Here is a 23876-nt window from a genome sequence, read left to right on the forward strand (position 1 = left end):
TAGCTGTATACTATCAATGGTCTCTGTCATTAGAGGAAGACGGCGATCTAGAGGGTTTCACCAAGAAAAGATATGCTACTACCTACCTGCTATGGACGTCCAACAGGTTGCGTGAGCCTAGAATCAAAAAGATTCGATTGATGCAAGGAATTAATTCACTCCATACTTTTTCCGGAATCATCTCGACTTTATCCAAAAGGGGTTCACATATATGTTACATGCAGTACAGTATTCAATGCACTTACGACTTCCAGCCGTCCATGCAATTACAGTATACCCTACTAGCTGCCTGTATTGTACCACACAGAACGAGCTGCGAGATAATTGACTAGTATGGACTCGCAAGCACCAACATCATTCCAACAAAAAGATTCTACCAATTGGACCACTACCTTGATATTGTCAATCCATTGTCTGCTCAAACATAGATTGGAAACAAAAACGGGCATCGATGAAACATCTTTTACCTGCAATACCACCCAAACTTCCTTACCTATCTGCATATATCGTAACCCCTCGCATAATCATCAGTCAATCAGCGAACAAGCAATAAATCTCACATGTCATCAGCCAAGAAAACACCCGAGGAATGTAACTCTGCAATGTACCTCTCAATCATACATCGACAGTTATGTAAGGCACAGTCTTCTTCGACGTGGGTCAGATTTTAGATACCTAGCAGTGTCCGTAGTACGTACTCCCACCAGTTCCTTTCTTTTCTTTGCTTTACCCCATTCAGACACATGCGAAACAACCAATGGCAGACGAGCATGGCGTGTGAATCGCAATATACATGGTTATCAAAGCGCGGAAACGGCACGGGAGTTTCCTTTCTGAGCCATTTTCACACAGAGATATACGGATCTGATGGGGAAATCGCTCCATTGAGTAATGGAATCGAGGCCGGCATATATGTGCGGTCGTGATAATGGAAAAATTTGCAGTTGATCGCATTACGCCGCTCGGTTCGTGTGCGCAAAACGTCAAACTCCCATAGTGTTATGTGGGTGCAATGCAATGAATGGCACATAGTTACATGGTACGCCAGGGAGGCAAGACATTGTCCGGCGATGAATTTTCCAGTTGACATTTCAAGACTTTTAATTATTTTCAAATTGTTTTCTTGTCTTGTCTTGTCTTTTGCATATTCAAACTTGTCAAAAATAGCCACCAGGAAAAAGAAAGAAATCTGAAGTTTCAGCCCCCGCGGTCACCGCGCCCACAGATAAGGCAATATTCCAGAAATATCAGCTTATTATTCGCAATCCTACCCCATGGTACATCGACGAAAAAGTCCCTCTCCAGGAAAAGAAGGAGCCTTTTCGAGAAAACCGCTTCATGATGAGAAATCATCCTTATTGGGATTTTCAAATCCGTTTTCCACTCGTAATACTCCGATATTAAAACCATGGACCGAATTAGGTGAGTTCTGCAGGAACAGGCAACACTTCCTACTCCCTCCCCCCCACCAAACTACGCCGTGAAGATTTCTTCGAGAAAGAGGCACAGGCTGATGTTGTGGCGTCGGTCTTACGACGTCTTGATAGAGATATGGCAACAGTAAGTGTCACCTCGGTCTTTTCTCACCAATCCTACTTTGTGGTTGGCTCTTCGTGAAGTCGCAAAGAGGATTCCGAAAATACTCGCTCGCAATACGACATTGCAACGTCTTTATGTATATTATACATGTAGCGTGTAATGTATGTAATGTCAGCTGTGCATTCTCCATGCCATCGAAGGATCTGGCGTATGCTTGTTACTATACTCGTACTATGGTTTCCTACACGAATTCCTCGAAGGATTCGACGCTGTTTTCTCTCGTTTGATAAGTGTGGTTTTTAAGTATGAGTGCGACGTTGCGCTTGTGTAATTGATGACATGGAGGGGTCCTTTTAGTCGTGGAGGGGTTATATAATCACTCGACTTTTGATTGAAGGGGAATGGGTGGAGGGGGAAAAATCAGCTGACTGAGATGAGATGCTAATTGTTTGTGTGAAGGGAGGATAATCATTTCATCGAGACGGGGTATCGGTATGCAATCTATATTTCCTTTCTTTTTGTTTACCTTGCATTGCCTTGACGTTGCATTCATCTCAACTTATTTAGCTCTCTGAGTAAGGCGTGGTGGAAGGGTGCCACGTGGGTGCTTCAAGCTAGAGGAACTTGTAAAGAACTATTGCTAATGTTCGACTTTTTTTGATGATAGAGCGGCATCTAATTCTCTTCGAGAGTGTTTTGCAAGTTGGGGATATCTCCACAATGAGACTAGTAAGAATAGACTGACCCCAATGCTACAACACCCTCACCGTGCATGGATGATGTATAATGTTCGAGATACTGAAGCTAAACAAAGCACGTAGTTAATATTTGGTCTCATTTAATTGGGGCAGCGTTGTTCGTGGCTCTACCGGTCTACCTGTACAAGGCTGAGATACCACCTAGATATGCCGTGGCTACCAAGGAAGATATCGTGGTTTGTGGGATGTACTTCTTAGGGGTGGCGATATGCTTTTGCTTGTCGGCGTTGTTAGTTGATAATCTTTGTCCTCTAAGCACGAGGAGGCTTTGTAACTGATGTCATCCGCAGGTACCATACCGTAATGAACCATAGCCAACAAATGGACACATTTGGAGCTCAGCTGGATTTCCAGGGAGTGATTCTTCTGATGTGGGGAGCAACTATTCCTCTTGTATACTATGGTTTCTATTGCGATACCGCAATTCATAGATACTCTTATTGGGCTCTGGTGATTAACCTTCCTGTCTGTTGCTGTGGAGAAAGCTAACTAGAGGAAGTTATCACTGCTAGCAGTCGCTTGCTCAGTATCTACCTTTCAACCTCATTTTCGAGATCCATTTCTTCGACCTGTACGAGCCGCCACCTTTGGCAGCTTAGCTGTGGTCACAATGGTGCCTGTCGTCCATGGTGCGACTGTATACGGCTGGCAAGTACAAAATCAACGGATGGGAATCACCTGGGTTTTGATCACGCTGATGTTGAATGTACTTGGTGCAACAGCATATGCCATCAAGGTAAGAAAGCGAACAAAAGTCTTTGAAGAGATTACTGTTCCCTGCAAAATAAGTTCTGACCGAAACAGTTTCCCGAACGTTGGTTCAGCAAAACGTTTGATCTTTTTGGAGCTTCTCATCAACTCTTCCACATGATGGTGGTACTTGCAGCTCTCGTGTACAGCAAAGCCATTTTACAAGCATTCGACTTTGCCCATGCATACGACCACACATGCAACCGATGAACGTACATACATACCGCTTTCTTCGGATACCGCCAGAACCAATCTCGCCATGGGCATGTTCATCTCTCTTCACCGTTCATAGCGCTTTCAAGGATTGTATGCCGGGCCAGACTTCCACCCACAATCTCTTACATACTTCAAGAAGTCTCGTGATTTTGACGGCCCATGGCAATCTAACGGTACATCCGGAAATGGAAATAAACATCATAGCGTACGTCGCAAACGAGCCTGAAGATTATTGAAAAGGCGAAATAAAAGGTATTGGCACCTTTCAATCTTTGGTTTCGATTCGAAGACGAAGAAAGCGAGACACGTGTACAAAAAAGGCTCACCTACTTTCATATCAACACCCACGCTTGTGGAGAATGACAAGTATTGTATATAATATAGAGTGCATAATTACTATCCATAATACATTGCTAGCAAATCTATCGTAGACCGCATAAACTTTTCCATCTGTCAAACGGGGGATAGCTTCTTCATGCATATGCCTCAACCTTGGTGTACCAGAGTTTGATCTTCAAGACGGCATAAACTTCCGCAGCAAATCATAACAGCGGATGTGATATTACTATTTCCCCACCTGCTTTCTCTGCGGCATCAACCGCGAATCGTCCGGTTCATGCGATGCTTTGACAGCTCTGGCAATAATATAGAAAATAAAAAACTGGATATGGAAGATTGGAAATGATGATGGAGATTGGGAAAGGACAAGGTCATGGATGCCGTAATTGAAATTGTTCTGCGGCTTCATGAAACGTTCTCGAAGGCCCGTCAACAAGGTTGGCGGATATCCAATCCCTCAAGAGACAAGAGGATGTTATTCCTCGGAGAACATGCTACGCTTTCGGGATGAATGTCCGTGGCTGCATACAAAAGTGGAACGAGCATTTTTATTAATTGTGTATATCTGAGCTTCCTGAAGGTTTGTTGTGTGTGGATGGAGGATGGGTGGCATTAGGTGGATGCTATGCCACTGGATGGTTATCTCTCTTACGAACATCCGACGTTTTGTTCTGCTTCAGAGACAAGAGGGAGATCAATCATCTTCCTGGAAGCAGGTGCAGGGTATGATATGGAACCCGCAATTGAGAGTAAGGGTATCTGATTTGGCAGCGGACGGGGCCCCCATTTATTTTAAATACCGGAAGGTCAGTAGTGTACCAGAACTTCGACACAAATGGACATGGTTTGTGAAGTATTGGGATGAAACTTATCTCGCTATCATCGCTCAAAGTATCACTAGAACGTCTGCACCCCTCACAATCGATTTTCCAAAACCTTCTTTCCAAGGGCTTACGGCATCGCCTACGGGTCCAAGTGACTAATTGGTAGGAACTGCCGACACTGGCATCTTAATGTAGTACACGCTCATTTCGGCCTCAGATCGACGTCTCGAACTGTTGCGGAGTGATCCTCGAGCAATTTGTTCTTGAATAGCTTCGTTCTTGATATTTGTAAACCCACCTGGTTGAATGAAAGTTTGTTATATGCCAGTAGATCATACTAATGAGACATGTACTGCGTATATCCCTTCACGAAGGGTCCTCTTGTATTGGACCCTTCTTTTGGTCTCACTATTAGAATAGGCCATGGACTAAGAGAGTTGTTATCGATAGTTTAAGCTTTTTGCCGCCGCTCAGGCTGTAGAATAGAATACAGTAAGACATATCAGTGGCAAACACATTGGGAGATGCTATTGTGCTATTGTGCCATTGTGCTATTGTCATGGAAGAGTTTGTGTCAGCAAATTGACTTTCTCCAACTGGTTTGAAACCCGTTCTTCCTTCTATCCGAGCAGCGCCGCTCGCCTGCAGTCAAAAGTTCGGGTTTAACGGTGAGCCTCGATGCATAATCTACAACCCTCGAGGGTAGAGACGAAAAATCCGGGGTTTTCGAGCCAGTTCCAGTCCTTCCTCGGCCATTCTTTCCTGCCATGATCAGAATAATAGTGCCGTATCGGTGTACTCGAGAATTCTCTGAACGATGAAAGATCTCGAGGACCACGGTGCCCTCGGAATGCAACTCTAGCCCGTAAACAAGAGTTTGCGAAGCTTCGAATCATTCGTGATCGAGAAAGTATATCGTAAACTATAATACAATACGCTAGACGCATACACCTGAAGGGCAACTGGATTGTCAAATCTAACTTTCAATATTGAGTCGTGCTATGAGATCAGGCCTAGGTAGATATGCGTACATTTCGCATTTCGATTCACTTCGTCACGCGTTATTCCGACCCAGAATAGTATTATTTTCAGACCTGCATAGATCTACAAGAAGATGTCATAGACTCATAGGGTACTGTACCTTCCATCACTTTTGGGTACCTCGTAGATCACCAAGACTAAAATCAAGCAGAATTTTAGTGAGGAAGAGGGTTCCGCAGCTTTGTAGAATTTCGTGCTATAGCGGTAGTTTGTAGATGAGTTAGTCTCTCGACCGATTTTGCCTGGTTCCTACAATTCCATTTTGATGACAAAAAGTCGCGCCAGCAAGCACAATCTCTGGTAAAGTAGAGTCGTAGTGTTATTCATTTCCAGGTCCCATCCCGCTGGGACATCTGACAACCGTCTTTCTCTGCGTGGAGCCATCGGTTGATATGTAACCTGACTCGAATGGCAAGGAAGGACACTCCACATAAATCGATGGTATTGTGATCTTTGACCTACCTTCTTCCAATAGTGAAGCTTGTCAAGGTCAAGATTGAATGGACGAGGGCATTAGGAATACCAAACCCGCGAGCCGTGAGTGGGTCATTGTAGATTCGAGATTGAAAATCATTTGAATTGAACCCAAAATATGGCCAGCCCGATAGCCTCGCCAGCGAGCGGCCAAGCTAGGGTTTGGGGCTCTAGGAATGAACCCCCGCTGACTAGCCCGACTGGCGTGATATACGGAGTAGTAGTACGCTCCATATCATTGGCATTACCCACGGGAACAAGCGAAGGGACCTTCAGATGACACCGGTAAATAGAAATCATAAATGGGATGGACAGAAAAATCGGGACAAAACTTAGATTCCTATGAAGTAAGGACTCGGACTGGACTGGGACTGGGAATTGGTCTTGGACTTGGACTTATGATTGTTCAAGATTGACAGGTTTATGTTGTTCCTGCTTTTTGGATGCAAGAATAGGTAAGTAAAGTCAATCAATCAGCAAGCAAGTAAGTAATAAGTACAGTAAGTATGTATTCATACATGCATATGCAACATTGGCTGAGGTCGAGGTCAAGGTCGAGGTCAAGGTCGAGGTCAAGGTACCTGCAACCTGCTTTGCTTTCATCTTCCATCTTTCATCATATTGTCAAGCATTCTCTCTGTTCCTGCTTTGTTCCTGCGTCGGTTCCTGCAGTAGCAATCAGCAAATTTGGAAATGGGGTGGGTGGACCACACGTAACGAAGCCATTCATTGCCCGATTGGTGAATCATAATTTTAATGGGTAAAGTGATGGATATATACGGAGTCCATAGAGAAGGTACCATTCTGACCGACCGATAAGAAAACGGATTGGATTGCAACGGAAAGCCGTCAGAATGGATCATCCACTCAGAATCCCTACCTTCTTTTTTCCCCTTCCCTTTCCCTTTCCCTTTCCAGTTCTTAACTTTCCTTTCACCGCGACCATGACCGTGAACTTGCCGGGTCGAGGACTAGGACAGGCCTCCCTAGTAGGGTTCATATCGCAACTTCTTCTGGAAGTTCACCGAAGAAGGTTTGGTCTGGCTTTACGATGCAGAGAAATGATTCTATGGATTCGATTCTACGGATTCAACCTAGGGAGGGAGGGTATGGTATGGTCAGGAACGGTATGGTATGGTCAGGTACGGATGGGATGGTATGATGGTATGATGGTATGGCTCTCGATGGTATCAAAATCCATGTCAGCCAATTCATTACGGATTGGATTCGATACAAAGTAATAATGAAATGCTACCCCATTATGCAGGCCTCGGTCAAATCAGTCGACTCCACCACATTCAAGTTATACTTTGTTGCACCAGCCTCTTTACCCTTGCTATGCCTGACGGTTGATTATATTTGACAAAAAGCAGCAAGGGAATCCAAACCAAACAAGAAAATCATTCTCTCTCCGCTCCCCCGGAAGCGTCCAATGATATGAGAAAGGCTCTCTCTATGTTTAGATCGGCTACACACAAACTTGCATTAGAATATCACTGCAGAGTGCCACTTTTATGCAACATGCAATATGCCAGTAGGAAGTGGTGATGTGATGATGATTGTCGCGCAACCACCACTAATGAAATCCTATGCACCTTCTGCACATCGTTATTCGCTCTCGTTGGGAAATGTCATTCAGGAACCAAAAGAAGCAGCCAGCACAAGACCTAAATGTTTGGTTCGTGTAATGAACTAGAAGCATCAGCGTCCATACCACACCAGCTGGATGTTACCATATTGGATGTGATAGGGTAGGCATCCCACCAAGTATGCCTCAGCATTCCACATTGAAGCCTCGAACCTCGTGTGTCGCTTTATTGTGATATTAAGAATCATCATCGACAGGCTGTGGGAATTGGGCGAAACGCTGTGCATTATTGGAAAAGTATGTGCATGCCATTTTATGCAACCATCTTACTTCTTCTCGGCGCTAGGTGGACGGGACTCCATCCTATCGTTATGGTTATCACCTTATCGATTAGACGTAGAAGAGTGGGCGTGAAGGAGCTCCGGGTCATATGAGGTCAGATTTTACACATACAGAATCTTCAAATGATGATGTTTTGCCATGTTTGGAGGGATTTAGACTCTTAGTGGTCAAGAGGACGTGTGTGGAATCAAGGTTCAACCCGATGGAAACGATAGCCCAATACGCGGCCTAATCGTTCGTGTGATAGTACATGATAAACTTTAGATCATCTCAAACGCCGGCGTCTAAGGAATAAGGGCTCCGTCTCAACCATCTATCTGACTTTTCTCAGGCGTGTTCACATGAAAGACAGTGTTTCAATTGCCAGTTCCAGACTGCGGCTACAAACTTTCTTTTGGTGGGATGTTGGTGGTACAAAACTTGCTTGCAGAGTGTATCAGTACCACTGAGTAAGCCGCAACTCTAAAAATCTCTGAATAATGACTTGTCAGCGTAATAAACTGACGAAGTCGGATCTAATCAAATGTCTCGCGGGAGGCGGGGAGACTATCTGATCTTATCCTGTTCATCGAAAGTAGAGAGCAGGAGATCGTTGTTTCATCTTTTCATGATGGCGTCTTTCTTCTCCCCCACAAATCAACCTTTGCAGTAGACGCGGGGCAAAGCGCTCTTACAGGAAGCTGAAGGAGGGCTGAATCTAAGGATCACTTCTCTATCGATAGGGAAAAGGGTTTTTCTTCTTCTCATCTTGGGGGCGAAGGAAGGAAGGAAGGATGGATGCATATTGGATGCATACGATGTCATCTAAGGTTACCTCCGGCGAACTAGGAGCTGTAAGCTGTGAATTGCCTACAACGTAGGTAGTTGTAGAGGAGAGAAAAAGGACCATAACAAGATGTGATAGGTTGAAACCCACGACGCCGAAATTGGCAGAGAGGATTGCTCATGTAGTCGATGAACCGGAGACGTTAGCCAAATCGAGGTACCTAGAGTTCGTAGCACAACGGCAAAAGTAAAAGTGTTGGGTAGCGTTGTTGGATCATTTTGCATTATCGCCTTCACCATGCACGAATCACACTTTAGATTCATGTAGATATCCTAAAACGGTCTTTTGATGCATATTTGAGGGTGCGCTTCACGATATGAATGGCCCAGCAATGTGTTTCGTGTTTCGCGTCTCGCTTTAAACTTTTGCCCATTTGTTCCTTTGCCTTCTGAAGTTTTGGATCATCCAAATAAAAACAAGTTAAAACAACATCACCACCGAATGCTTGGGTTGGTTCAATGTTGTTAAAGACAAGATCCCAAAGTTTATTAGGTCAAAATATGTTTCCCTTTGGACTCAGATATCTGGGCTCGTGGATGTGATTCGCATCGCCAGTCGGAGAAGCCGTATTAGATGAGGGGCCTGTTTTCTTCTGATCACGCCAACTATAGGATTCTATTGGCACTGATGATTTACACGGGAGTGATGTGAAGAAGATTTTTCTCCAATGCGGCGGCAGGGCTGAGGTGAGGTGGGCTGTGTATGGTTAGTTGTGATAGATTGATGTCAGTGTCATCAATGATATATACAGTGGACCATGAGGCAAACTTCATCAAGATTCCTACCTGGCAGGCAGTAGGTACGAGTAGTATGAAGGAAAATATTATCTAAACTGTCTAAACTTGTCGATTTTGCTAAGAATATACTTTTCCGAGAGAAATGTGTATGGTTGAGTTTTGGATGGATGAATAGATTTAGAAATGTCTATTGAATTGATTTGGATCTTGACGTGGGCTGTTATTGAATAGACAATAATAATGATTAGCTTTTCCATGGCATCCCGAATAAATAATGTGTCGGTCGTAATCTCCGTCCACCACGATTATCATAGGTTGAGATCCACCATGGGATGTTTGGCACGAATGAATAATGAATAATGAAATGAAATCATGACATTGATTTTATTTGTATTGGTGTTGGTGTTGGTGTTGGTGTTGTACTTTTTATCTTATTTTAGATAACCTTGATAGGTGCAGTAGTTGAACAGCATAGAGCATAGCTGAAGTTTATGTTAGTTGGCATTAGCAAATGCAGTGGAAGCAAGAGTAGGTAGTAAGTAGCTTCTAGCTCTCTAAACTTTGAATGTCGAACTTCAAACTTCAGACTTCAGACTTCAGATTCAAGGTTCAAACTTCAAACTTCAAACTTCAAACTTTGATCCTCGACTCGAACTTCTACGTGAGCTCTTCTACTAGCTGGCTAGCTAGCTAGGTATATGTTGTTGTTGCACACCTACACACTTGAACGTTATGGTATGACCTCAGAAATAACGCAAATAGCAGCTACCTCGTAATCTGAGGGAAACAGTGACGCAGTATTCGCAAATAAGATACTCGTAGCTTGTAACCTGTAACCTGTAACTTGCTTGTAACTCGTAACTCGCAACTCGTGCTTGTCCAGGACTCCAGGTCCATTTTCTCAACGAAGCCACCACCCTAGCCGTTTCTCATAGTGTGCTGTGTCGTATATATTCACTCGTATGGATAATACATAATACATAATGCTATGCTATGATTATGATTATGATACCTTACAAGTTACCACGCTCCCACTCTACTTTAGTCTCTCATTCGGGCTTATGCATGCATGCACAATGCTCTACGGTCGTGCGCTCCTTAACCTTCTCGCCGCTTTTGAATGTTGGAAAATAGTATACCGAGTGGCTAGCGAGGCGAGGGAGAGAGAAAAGGAAAATGGGATAAAATAAATAATCATTATAATCACAATCACAATCATAATCATAATCATAATCACAATTATAATAAAATCGAATAATGAAATAAAAAAAGAGTGGCTTGAGATTCATTCGAATGCTCAAGTCAACAACTAATGATTATTGGTCATTGACCTACGACGTATTAGACCTTCCCTCCTCCTCTTCCCTTGAGCCATTCATGACCGCCTCTTCCTCCATGCCCTTTCAATACCCAGGACAAATAAACTGTCCGTACAAGGACCCTAGTATTGCGTGGATGTGTAGACTTATTAGACTATTCTATTCCATGTTCAGTAATATATCTCCTCGACTCTCTCCACTTCCTCTCATACCTGGCATAGTCCAGTACCACCCGAGCCACAAAAGTTCCCGGAGAATCATCACTTTCTTAAAGAGCAATAGCGTCGAACACGAAAATGCTAGGATTCCGAATCCACAATCGTACTAGATTTAGAAATTTCCATGCTACTCCATCAATCTATTCGTCCATCCCATCTCAATCGCTGCCGGTTCCCCCAGACAGGGTCCTGGACGCCGACTCACCACATCCACACCTATCTCACCCACTCATTGCTTTCTTGTTCCTGGCCCACCCGTTTCCCATGCCTTCGCCTGAGACTTGGCCTTTCGGTCGCACTGCCTATCTTACCCTCTATCACTCTCGTTGATCTTTCGAGATCTTTACTTTATTTGCAGGGTCCCCGTCACCACCTTCGTTTGTTCATCTTGTCTAGGTTTCCCTCATCGCTACCATATTCTTCTTATACCGACTAACGGTTTCCTTTTTGTAACTCAATCTTTTGGAACATCTTCGACTTGCGCTTTTTTATATTACAAGCCTCCTCGAACTTCTTCTGTACCTTCCTTTGGCATTCTGCTATTGCTCTTGTTCTGTTATCTCGCACTTCGATAATCTACTACTATATTGCACTGAACCATTGTGTCGACATCAATCAATCCTTCCACTTGACGAGCCTATGTATAATCAGTTACTCCAACATTGCCATTATTAGACAGATCTCCCTGCAGCTGTTGTCCGCCCCTCACTCATTACTTGCGAAGCCTTGTATTACTTGATTTAGCATCGACATCTTGACCAACGTGGTCTGCCAACAAAGTACCTTAATCTACCAAACCATCCTAACTAGAATTCAAATCGGTACGTTGTGCTTGGATACAGGGTCCGAGGAATGCAAACTGACGTCTTGCAGACCAGCCGAGAAACCAAGGGATACTCACCATGGACTCTTACGCACAAGCAATGGGACAATCCCCATTTTTCTACTACAACCCAGACCCAAAATCAGACAACCGTCAACATGGTCACTTCTCTCAACAACCAAGCCATATGCCTATGCCTATGTACCACCAACACGCTCAAACCCTCCCATCGACACCAATGTACTCCAGACCAAACTCTTCGTCTTCGCAGCCTCCAATGCAGCAGAAGATCTTCAACTCTGGATACCTTGGACACATGACACCAATGTCCTCACCACGCCCAATGTATCAAAAGCCCACCATATTGATTCAAGACCATTCCCCAAGACTGATCTTAGATTCGGAAAACGAACACGACATGTACTATTACCCAGCAACCCCACCACTTTCAGCATCTTGCAGTGTCATGAGCAGTCCATCGAGCTGTGACATTCTACCCACCCCAGTTAACAGTGTATTTTTTGGTGCTGAGAGTTTCGAGGGTGTTAAGGAAGGATGTGAAGGTGAGGTTCAATCGGAGAATCTTGCCGGTGAATGGGCTCGCTGCGGGTCTCCACCTATGACACCAGGTATGCTATTTCAATTTTCATCCTCACCATCTCTAGAATTGTTTGAGAATGGATAAAGGCAATGAATTGCGAATATCCATTTGACAATTCGCACAATAATTGTTAACGTTGATGTTTTCAATATTGTGATGCAACAATAATAATAAATTGAAATATTTTACTGACGAGGCTACCAATTTTCAGTGTTCATCCATCCAAATTCGCTTAGCTCGCACGCTAATGAACTCCTGTCTGCCACTTCTTGCCCTTCGCTTTCACCTTCTCCTTCCCCTTATCCTCGCTCCGTCACCTCTGAACAATCCGACTTCGACTTCTGCGATCCAAGAAACCTCACAGTTGGTTCCTCAATTCTACCTCCGACTTCAAACCCAATTTTGACTTCGGGTCGTGAATTCTCCACTTTACCAACCCTCTGTGCAGCTGAAGAAGAAGAACATCAATACATGTTAGGGGGTAGTGACGCATTCGCCAAAATCGAAACACGTGCGAACACTTTTGATTTCACCACAACATCCAACCACAGTCTTCCTACTTTTGATCACATTTCCGAGCTCGATTCGGAAGACGAATTTGTTAATGGTCTTGTAAATTTCCCTTCTACCGATAACGTTCAATTCTTTGGTAACAAGAGACAACGCACTGTATCTGATCTCGTTTCCCCTGAATCAGAGACATTTATCAGTGAGGACGATTTTGAAGATTTTGAGGATCTTGAAACCGAGAGATTTGCAGTTGCCTGCCTTCCAAGCCCACCTGCTTCAGGCTCTGAAGCTGAACCCAAGAAGGAAAAACGATCAAAGAAATCAAAGATCGTTCATTGCGACGAAGATAGCTCGGAATTTGATTCTATGGTCCGATCCCGAAAATTCACTGTCCCAATGAATAACTTATCGGGCGCTCAGCCACAAGAGACTTCTGCCGACCACCAACAAACATCCACCGCACCAAGTCAATCCGGTTCTTCAGAAAGTAACAACATGATGGGCTCATCAGGATTAGACGCTGCCAACACTCATCAAGCACCAGTCAATCGTCGCGGCCGCAAGCAATCCTTGACTGAGGACCCTTCCAAAACATTCCACTGCAAGCTTTGCAACAGACGTTTCCGCAGACAAGAACATTTGAAGCGCCATTACAGATCCCTCCACACTCAAGAAAAGCCATTCGAGTGCCACGAGTGCGGTAAGAAGTTCTCCCGCAGCGACAACTTATCTCAACACTCTCGCACTCACGGAAGTGGTGCTATTGTCATGGGCGTACTGGAAGATGGCGAGGTACCTGGCGACATGGAATCTGGCAGCGACGGAGAGCAAATCAGAGCCCTTGGCACCGCACTCTTCACTGCCGCCGCGGGTGCATCTGGCAGTGAAAGCAGCGGCACCGATAGTGAGTCCGACAGCCAATCCCGCAAGAAGCGCAAGAGATCCGAATAAACGTCGGTGTACGAATACTTGATTGGCCGGAGTACGCCGTTTACGAAACTTACGAACACAAAAATTAAACACAACACTTCATATTTGGACTTGCGAATTGCTTGTTATGTGTTGGGCATTAGGGATAAAGGTTACATTGACGCTGTCATGAAGATTTGGGAGGATTGCTTGAACACAAAAGTCACTGTCCCGTGTATGTGTTGCTATTTTGCGCACTTTTTTTCACCATTCTTGTACTTTACTTTACTTTATTCAACTTTGTATTTGTCGTCGGTTTAGCGTGATGATGGATGGTCTAAGGTACAACAACCTTTCAAAGCGTGTACTTTGATGATGGGAAGCAAGGGAAATTATTTTCTTACATTCGTTGTAATAAATATCAGTGGAGCTGTGGATGGAAAGCGGGCGACCGTCTCTGATCTTTTGCTTTGCAATTTTCTCTTCAGAATTACTTGCGTAGCTCTTGGGTCTTGCCTTATGCTGGCCAGAATGTTGAGATATACCAACAGACTACAAATACAATAAAATAAATACATGTCATAAACATAAACCTATTCTCTCATCATGAAATTGTAACCCAAGTGACCCAAGTGACCTCGATGATTGTGATAGTCCGCTTTGCAGGAGTGGTGTTTAGAATGCCTGAGGCATGTAAGATCGTAGATTTAAAATCTCTAAACCAAGTGATTTGAGTGTCCGAATTGATGTGAACATTTGATAAGTTTGGATGTTTGAATCGGCTTGATTATACTTATTGAGGGCCAAAAATTAGAATTTTGTATTTGAAATAATGATCCGGACAAAAAGTCGAGTGCGTCCCAATATAAATTCTAACAACGCCTAAATTTTCGTTTGCCCACATTGTTCTCGCGAGCAAAATCTGAAATCCCACACTACCGACCTAAAACAGATAGAGTCATGTCCGAATCTCTCAACGTGATCGCCTTGGTATCGGGTGGAAAGGACAGTTTCTTCTCAATATTACACTGCATGCAGAATGGACATAAAATCGTTGCTCTAGGAAATCTTCATCCACCTCTCACTGAGCCACAAACGGAAGAAAGCGATGGTATTCACAAGGATGAAAATGATCTTAATAGTTTTATGTATCAGACTGTAGGGCATACCATTATACCATTGTATGAAGAGGCTCTTGGTATTCCATTATACCGACAGGCTATTGTTGGCAGTGCTGTTCAAACGGGGACAAGTTATGATCATGCGGATCTCACGAGTTCTGGTGCCGAAGAATTGGTAGAAAAGACGGATGGAGATGAGACGGAATCTCTGATTCCTTTGTTACAAAGAATTAAAGATGCGCATCCGGAAGCAAATGCTCTTAGTACAGGTGCAATACTATCTACATATCAACGAACACGCGTTGAATCTGTGGCAATACGATTAGGACTCGTGCCTCTTTCGTTCTTGTGGCAGTACCCGATTCTTCCACCGGGTATGCAGATTTCTCTTCTGCAGGATATGCAAGCTGTAGGATTGGATGCGAGGATTATTAAGGTGGCGAGTGGTGGACTCGATGAGAGTTTTCTGTGGGAAAACGTTGCGAGTGAGAAGGGGATGCGGAGAGTGGAAAGAGCCATGAAAAGATTCAGTATTGATGGTGATGGAGCTGTATTGGGTGAGGGCGGCGAGTTTGAAACTTTGGTTGTGGATGGGCCGAGTTGGTTATTCAAAAAGAGAATAGTAGTGGAGACGGAAGACACGAGGATCGTAAGGGAAGGTGGAGGATCTGCTTGGATACAGATAAGTAAAGCTTCTTTAGTCGATAAAGAAAGCATCGAGAACAAGGAAAGCTCGTGTAGAGTACCGGAACCGTTTGACCAGAGATCTTTGGAAATCCTATCTGCGTTGGACAAAAATGATCATTCCTACGACCTTTCCACGTCAAACAAACCGGGTAGCGGATCATTGGCATCGCCAACGTGGGAGCTCAAATCTTCGAGTGCTAACGGCATCGAAGGCGGCAACATTATACATTGGACAATTATACCAGAAAGTGCCTCTTGCTCAACGATTTTAGACGAAGCCAAAAGTGTCGTGGAATCCATAACAGCGCGACTTAATCAAGCATCGTTGAAAACCACCGACATCGTTTCGACCATGATTATGCTACGCTCAATGGAAAATTTTACAACAATCAACAAGGTACTTCCAATTACAGCTTGATACCTCAGCAACATACATATCTGACACATCTATAGATCTACGGCACTCTCTTCCCTCATCCCAATCCACCATCTCGCGTAACCATCTCCTGCGGATCCTCGATGCCCCTGAACATATCTCTAATAATTCATCTCACACTGCACATTCCCTCTGCTACCTCGTCACCCCGCAAAGCTCTACACGTACAATCACGTTCCTACTGGGCCCCCGCCAACATCGGACCATACTCCCAAGCCAGTTCACTCCCCTCCTCGCTGTCTGCCTCTCAAACCCTCACCATCGCCGGACAAATTCCTCTCATCCCCCACACCATGCTTCTTCCCACCTCATCATCCTCATCCTCATCCTCAGCCCCCTTCCACATCTCCACTATCCTCTCCCTCCAACATCTCCTCCGCATCGCAGACGCCACCTCCATCAAATGGTTCACCAGCACCTGCATCTACATTCCCAGCCCGCCCCCCACCTCCCCAGCCATCCTCTCAAAACTCGCCTACCAAGCCTGGAAACACATCCACGCCCCCCCATCCCAAGATTCCGACCACGATTCCGACGCCGAACCGCGCGATCTCTGGGAAGAAAAATTCCGCTACTCCAACACCACTCCCCTCTCAAATGAACACGCGACAACCACGTATCCCGACCATCATATCCTTCAATCGAATCCCCCTCCGATCCCACCTTTCTGGACCGCGGAGGTGGAATCTTTGCCCCGTGGAAGCGAGGTGGAATGGCATGCGCATGTGGGCGTATGCGATGGTCCTATCGATGTTTGTTTTTTCTTTCTCTTTCTCTTCTCTGTTTTCCATTTTTTTTTTTTGCTTACTGAAGAGATAACAATACAATAACTAACAACCACCTTCACAACAGATAAAGAATATCGAGACGCACGAGCACCGCGGCAATTCGCTCACGACTTCTTCTACACGTCATACTGTTCTTACTTTCCCTTATGATGTTATTCCTTCGCCTGATGATCTTAAAGATGACTCTAGTAATCGCGGGTTGATTCATTTGGTTTATGTGGATACATCGCTTGTCGATGTGAATAAGCTTTTAAGTGTAGGATGGGAAGGTAAAGGAGTGATACCTTGCAAGAGTTTATGGGATGGCGAGGGGAGAAGATTGAGCACGGTGATTGTATTCTGGGGAGATGCGAGGTAGAGATGATGAAAAAAGACTTGTGATGTTGAATAGATTTTCGATTGGGATATCTAATGAATATCTGATATGATATTATATGATGTGATATGATATGATTGGTGATGCTGAACGAAATCTCGATATTAAGATACTTCCGAAATTGTCATTGTCCCTATCTCTTTGCTGGACTACCAACCCCCACCACCCCCTTTCCCTCCAAACCCACCCTCCTCAATCTTCTTCATACCCTGTCCCCTTTGACTCTTCTGCTGCGCCGCCTCATGTTTCCTCAACTCTTCTGGCACTCTACTAATGCTGCTCTTTGTCAACATCTGCTTCAAATCATACATCGTATCGCTATCCTCATTGCCCAAGAATGTGATCGCCACACCACTCTTCCCTGCTCTTCCCGTTCTACCAATACGATGAGTATAACTCTCAATATTCGTCGCCATGTTGAAGTTCACTACCAACGATACATCCGGCACATCAATACCACGACCCGCCAAATCAGTCGCAACGAGCACATTAGTCGCGCCAGAACGCACAGATGCCAGAGCTGCTTCACGCTGCTCTTGAGTTTTGGAACCGTGGAGTGTAACGGATGTGAAGCCCATATGTTTGATATCACGAGCCACAGCATCGCAGTTACGCTTAATGTTAACGAAGACGATGATAGGAGGTGCGAATTCACCCGAGGCAAGAATCTCATTGAGACGCTTCTTGCGTTTATCCTCACCGGAAACAAATTCAACGCGCTGTTCGACAGTCTCGACGGCCTCTCCAATATTACCAATGGTGACAATTGCAGGACGACGAAGATACTTTTTGGCGATTTTTTCGACTGCTGGAGGCATAGTGGCTGTGTACATCATAGTTTGACGATAACGGTCCTTGCCTCCCAGATGCCTACTCATCGCTTGGGCATCTTCTGCATCATCTGTATCTGGCTTTTCGTTACTGACCGGAAGGGCATCCAGAATTTTATTCACAGATTCTTCGAATCCAAGATCAATCATACGATCTGCTTCGTCCATGATGATATAACAACATTGCCCAAGGACGAGAACTCTTCTTTCAATACAATCAACTAGACGACCGGGTGTCGCAATGATAATTTCAGCACCGTTACGAAGGTTGTAAGATTGTTCTTCCAGAGAATGACCACCAACGATACTAACACAAGTGAATCCAAGGGGCGTTGCAAACTTCTTGGCTTCAACTTCAATTTGCTGTGCCAGTTCACGGGTAGGCGCGAGAATGATAGCGTACGGTCCATCGTTCTTCGTAAATTCGTTCAGTGGAGGCAGTTCGGAAATGTAAACCAGTAATGGCAGCAAGAAGGCCGCGGTTTTACCCGAACCAGTAACAGCAACACCGATCAAATCTCTTGCTTGTAATGCTATAGGGATAGCAGCTCTTTGTACCGCTGAGGGCTCGTCATAACCAACTTGATGGATAACGTCCAGAAGACGTTTTGGTAACTTGGATTCTGACCAGTTCCGCATGGGATTTGGAATTGCTCCTCCTTTTGTACTGATATTGAAATCTTCCTTGAAAATACGCCAATCTCGTTCTCGCATGTGTTCCAATTTCTTCTCACTCCAATGTTTGTCAAGTGAGTTCCTGCCGGCATCTTCTTTCCTCCGCCTCTCCATTTCCACAATTTCTCTTGCACGCGCGCCTCCAGCCTCTGCATCTCGTTCTTCTAAAGCCTTCGCATATTTCAGAGTTGCTCCTTCGTCTTCAGCAAAGCCGGCCAGTCTACCTCGACCATATAGACCTGCTTCCGCGCGGTTTTGGTAAATAGGGTTATAATCTGGGCTAGTATCCTCCTCGGCATTCCACTCAAAGTTAAACTTCTTCTCCGTCGTCCTTCTACGTTTCTTCTTCGCGGAAAATGTTGATTGATTTGTTTCGGCGCCCATATATCGCGTTCTTATCAAAGCAGCTTGAAGATCTTCCGCGTTCGCAGGTCGTTTCTCGCCAGCTACAGAAGCTTTACCCGTACCTGCCGCAGCCGGTTTAGCTGGTTTTGGCGGTGGCTCCATATCGTTCGACTTATCACTGGAACTTCGACTTTGTTGACTATTCCGCATAGCTCGAGGCCCAGTGGGCACAAAAGAGGAATCTCGACGCCCATTTTCCTGCTGATATGATCGTTCATAACCATCTCGGCCATTCGTCGCAGATCCATATCCGTTTCCATTTCCATTGAAACTTCCTACAGATATCCGGTTATCCTGTTCCGCCTCACGTTTACGCTTCTGTTCTTCGACCTCTTTTGCTCTTTTCTCAAGAGCCAGTTTCTCTCGAGCAGCTTTTGACAGAAATTTAGGCTGTGATTTCATATAATCAGTGTTGGTTCCAGAAAATACTAGACATGCATTGTGAACATGGCTGCCAGCTTCATGTGAAAGGGAGAGACTACGTACCTTAGCTGCGGCCTCATCTGCCTCTTTCTTCTTCTTCAAAATATCTTCGATGCTCAGTGGACCTGGTTTTGGAGCTCCCCAGCCCTTCTTCTTTTTGGGTTCTGGGGGAGGAGGCTGTAACTCGGAGGGTGGTGGTGGTGGCGGAAGATCACTGGAAGGAGGAGGAGGAGGAGCTAATGAGCTTGGGGGTGGTGGAGGAACGAATGAATCTGGAGGTGGAGGTGGAGGGGATGGTGGTCTTCCATCGTTATCGCTCGGGGGCGGCGGTACTGCATCAGTGCTATTCGAGTATCCATTTGAAGCCATGATTGAAAATATGAGAGGTACAATGGGCGTCTCAAAATCAGATAAAACCTATAGCTTTACAAATGTCCGAGGAATAAAACCTGCGAAAGAGTTGGCGCAATACAAAATAACTTTAAAGATTGAATATTGAAGACAAGGCTGAAGGGTCGAGGCAACCAAAAGACTTCAGCTTACATAATCACCAATCATGAATTTTATTTCGACATCAACAACATCACGAAATCTCAGCCTTTTGCGACAATCAAGATGCTGAAGCCCGTTCAATATGTGAAGCTTGCGCAATCGCTGCCACCGCAGCTGCAGAGATTTTTTGCCCGTTACCCACCTCAAGCCATTCTCCCGCAGGCCAACGCTGTCAACACAACTTCAGATGCGGCGACATCAGAAGCTGTGAGCAAGGCTACCTTGAAGACCGAGGAATCTTTGGATCAACCTACACACCCAGCAATCACAGAAGCGACGTCGCCATTCAGGCCTCACAAGCATCCAGTTACTGGGAAATGGCATGATCCAGTGTTTTCTCTCAGACGACAAGCGGATTTGTGCAAACTTGCAAGGCAACACGGAGTAGAGGAACTTTTACCTCTTTCTGTGAAGAGTACAGAGGAGAAATTACGCAAGAGGATGGAGAATGGACTGAGGGTAAAGGGTACTGGTGTTGGGCAGAGAGTCAAGGGAAAGGAATCCGAGAGAACATTGAAGTCGAGGTATGTTTGGTTCTCGCATTTGATGGACTGGTCGAAGCTTTGATCTTGCGTTTTTTTGATACATCTACTAATTCACGGTTTGCAACAGATTGGAGAAGAGAAGAAAGGCTATGTTGGAGATGCCACAGATGATACAGACATGGAAAGAGGTTTGTCTTCCTATATTGACCCAAGTTAATGTTCGGCTACTAATGAATATCGCAGAGAGGTCATGGTCGTGGATGGAAGAAGTGGCCAAAATAGATATGATAATGAAGATTATTTGGCGCAATGTCAGCCTCGTAGCAAGACTACTTGTTGTACAAACACCATATTGGGAATGACTGCATGGGAATGGGCGTTTCAAAATATTGTAGAATTGTGCAATTACATGCCCCCCTCTTTCGCAAATTGAAAAATACCCATGATACGCCTTGGGTAGAAATTCAAGAACTGTATGTCTACTTATAGGATCATGTGAAGTCTTGTGTGAATTGAGGATCTTGAGGTTCACTTTGAGATGCATCCCTTAATCGCACTTGGTAATTTAGCACGTGCAATGTGATCGAATCGACTTCCAAGAATCTACACCAAATGGTTGGTCGAACGAATGTAGCCAGCCTTTCGAAGACTTACCAATGCGGCAAATTTTGGATCCTGGACATGAGAGATGCCATATATAGCAGGCTGTAATATGGATATACTCTATGAGCTTCCAACTCCATGCGTGATAGCGTTAGTGAAACACGTATGGAATGGTTCTTTCTTGAATCATTTGCCATCAACATGTTTTGATAGCATGTAAACTCCACATGGCCAGACCCAAAATTGATGAGTGGCAAAAAAAAAGATTCGCGGTGATGTGGATGTATTTCGAGATGATAGCCGAATTTCTAACTCAGGGGGTTTGTCGAGCCAGCCAAATTTATGGATTAAAGATATTCCAAATCGCTACTTTGAGGTCTGTAACCGCGGATCAGGCACGGGAGGGAATGTAATGTCACATTTGCACATGCTTCTATCGACCTCTTCTTCTACGAAGTACTCCCTCGTAGAGTAATGTGAATGAAGATACCGAGGTTTGGGTAAATTGGTAAAGTGATGGCACAATTGGATACATCCAAGACCGGAGGACTAGGTAATCAATCAGGAAGGAAGGAAGACTTTCGGGATATGGTATGTATCGTTGGTATCGTAGTATCATAGATTCATAGTATGGCACGGCATGGCAATTGGTATCCTCTTAGCAAAGAATTTGAACTCTTCGACCCTCTCGACCCTCTCAACCCTTGTAGCGATCATTCGTTTTCAAGCCCCAACAAAAAAAACTAGAATCCATGGGTCCTCAAAATTGTTGGGGAAATCTTTTCGGGTAAATAGACGGATTGGGTTTAGTCTCGAACCCTTTTCTGCAAGCGTGAGAATGCTAGGTATGCCATGCATGAGAATACAAGGGGAACTCGATATGATGAGGATGTGATTGGTCAATGGTAACATCAACATCGCTTTCCATTTGTAGGCAATATTCTTTCTTTGCAAATTGTTAGTAGCCATCGAGGGAAGTTGACGCTTGCTGACCACCTCGCTTTGATCTGGAGTTCATTCTCAGAAAGTGTGTGTGTGTGTGTGTGTGTTTGTGTGAAGATGGTACTTTTCATGCATATTAGAAACCGGCTGAAATCGATATATGAAAACTGGACCTATGAGGCAGAACTCTTCTTTTGTATCTAGGTATATATATGGGCGGCACATTGATTTATCTGGGCTTTTCGTACACAAGCTGAATGAATGCTGTGTCTACTGGTACCCGACACCAGCAAGCCTTCTGCGCTGGGCTGGTTGAGCCACTGTGCCACTTTGCCATCCATTGATTGTGAACAGTATTCTCCGGATGTACTCTAGCGGTGAGTAAGTAAGAAAGACAACCAACTCATCGTGTTCGTGTCCCCACAGAATGTATTCTGTCTGTCTCTTCTAGCAACCTACATACCCTAGAGCACTTTGAAACGGTCTACCTGTCAAGGGTTCTCCACGACGGAACCGAGAGATGGGTGGCGTGAGCTTCAAGTCAATCGGAATGTCCATCATCGAAGAAGGAGGGACACGATGAGGGGCGGGAACTTGGAAGGAGGAAAAAAGGTTGGGTATCATTGTAGATGATGGTGGTACGAGATATCACCAGATAATTACTCCACGAGAGATCTTCTTGAGGAATCTGTTATTATCATCTCGTCAACTCGCTGTCTTCGGGATTTGCTTTGATATACCTGAACCATCGTGTACATAACTCGGCATCTATCATTCTCCACTGAAATTCAACAACAAAAGAATGGGTTTGCAAATTGAGATGGATTGTAAGAAACCCCACCATATGATAGCTACTAGCTACTCTAAAATGTCATGATAAGATCTTCAGACCCCCTTTCCCATGTCTTAACGACTTCTTGTGGTGGGTGGGTGGTGGCAATCGAATCAAGATAATTGGACTCTCGAGAGTTCATTTGAGTGGTCTTTGCTTGCATTGCTCCATACTTGGGTACATGAGTATTAATTATAATTTATATCAAAAGAAAAGAGGATTTCTAGCAGAAGAAAGTATGATATACAGAATAGTCCAGTGTTCCATACATAAACACATAAACAGTACCGGTAGGTATAATATTATGGAGATTCTGTAAACACAATCTTCCTAGACAACGAAGCTGGAAGAAGTTGGTTGAAGAATCTAGGAAAGTCGTTTGAAATCATTTCATGAGAGTATCTACCTGGTACTCTGATTCTACTGTATTGATTGATTGTATGTAGTCGTCTCGGAGTCGACCTGTCAGTAGTACCTAGTCTAAGTATATTTTAATATGTCATGTTATATTTTATATATACTCGAGACACTTACATCTAATCTAGTATGAAGGATATATTATACTTTATTAGACTCCTCTTCCTCCTCCTCCTCCTCCTCCTACTTATTTTCTAGTGACTTATACTTAACCATCCCAAGTTACATGCTGGTCCCTTCTTGGCTCTTTCCCGTACCTTGTATGATCTGAAATCTTTGCAGTTAATATCGTAAGAGTTAATCTGAGTTGATGAGAAGGCGCTACGGGGAAATATTTCATCCTCTTTTTTTTTTCTTTCTTCTCTTCTCTTCTCTTCTTTAAACTTTTTAGGGCCAAGCGACTGGTGAACATCCCTTCAATTCCTGACTAGCTCGAGACTAGGTAGGTATCTGGGTAATCCACTCCACCACTCACTCCACTCAATTCATC

At 44.4% G+C, this 23876-nt stretch overlaps 6 protein-coding genes across 6 annotated transcripts; 5 read left to right on the forward strand and 1 right to left on the reverse strand.

Moving 5' to 3' along the window:
* Positions 1-960: 960 nt before the first annotated feature.
* Positions 961-3685, forward strand: EAE98_005781 (uncharacterized protein). Its single transcript, XM_038953403.1, has 8 exons — positions 961-1422; positions 1548-1560; positions 1999-2031; positions 2207-2268; positions 2361-2526; positions 2588-2747; positions 2797-3033; positions 3102-3685. The coding sequence occupies exons 1-8, from the start codon at positions 1275-1277 to the stop codon at positions 3255-3257; spliced, it is 975 nt and encodes a 324-aa protein (XP_038810504.1). The 5' UTR covers positions 961-1274; the 3' UTR covers positions 3258-3685.
* A 3200-nt stretch (positions 3686-6885) lies between these two features.
* Positions 6886-7304, forward strand: EAE98_005782 (uncharacterized protein; the record flags this gene model as incomplete). The annotated part of the gene is made up of 2 exons (XM_038953404.1): positions 6886-7068; positions 7209-7304. 2 exons carry the CDS (start codon positions 6886-6888, stop codon positions 7302-7304), a joined length of 279 nt encoding a protein of 92 aa, XP_038810505.1.
* A 3697-nt stretch (positions 7305-11001) lies between these two features.
* On the forward strand, positions 11002-14406 carry EAE98_005783 (uncharacterized protein). Its single transcript, XM_038953405.1, has 3 exons — positions 11002-11792; positions 11845-12423; positions 12607-14406. The coding sequence occupies exons 2-3, from the start codon at positions 11874-11876 to the stop codon at positions 13854-13856; spliced, it is 1800 nt and encodes a 599-aa protein (XP_038810506.1). The 5' UTR covers positions 11002-11792; positions 11845-11873; the 3' UTR covers positions 13857-14406.
* A 200-nt stretch (positions 14407-14606) lies between these two features.
* Positions 14607-17287, forward strand: EAE98_005784 (uncharacterized protein). The gene is made up of 3 exons (XM_038953406.1): positions 14607-16019; positions 16076-16810; positions 16911-17287. The coding sequence occupies exons 1-3, from the start codon at positions 14775-14777 to the stop codon at positions 17202-17204; spliced, it is 2274 nt and encodes a 757-aa protein (XP_038810507.1). The 5' UTR covers positions 14607-14774; the 3' UTR covers positions 17205-17287.
* Positions 17288-17371: 84 nt separating this feature from the next.
* Positions 17372-19924, reverse strand: EAE98_005785 (uncharacterized protein; the record flags this gene model as incomplete). The annotated part of the gene is made up of 1 exon (XM_038953407.1): positions 17372-19924. The coding sequence occupies one exon, from the start codon at positions 19922-19924 to the stop codon at positions 17372-17374; it is 2553 nt and encodes an 850-aa protein (XP_038810508.1).
* A 246-nt stretch (positions 19925-20170) lies between these two features.
* EAE98_005786 (uncharacterized protein) lies at positions 20171-20874 on the forward strand (the record flags this gene model as incomplete). Its single annotated transcript, XM_038953408.1, has 3 exons — positions 20171-20631; positions 20720-20780; positions 20836-20874. The coding sequence occupies 3 exons, from the start codon at positions 20171-20173 to the stop codon at positions 20872-20874; spliced, it is 561 nt and encodes a 186-aa protein (XP_038810509.1).
* Positions 20875-23876: the final 3002 nt, after the last annotated feature.

Source organism: Botrytis deweyae (assembly GCF_014898535.1).
Source record: "Botrytis deweyae strain B1 chromosome Unknown BDEW_011, whole genome shotgun sequence".
In the NCBI taxonomy this organism is placed as follows: Eukaryota; Fungi; Ascomycota; class Leotiomycetes; order Helotiales; family Sclerotiniaceae; genus Botrytis; species Botrytis deweyae.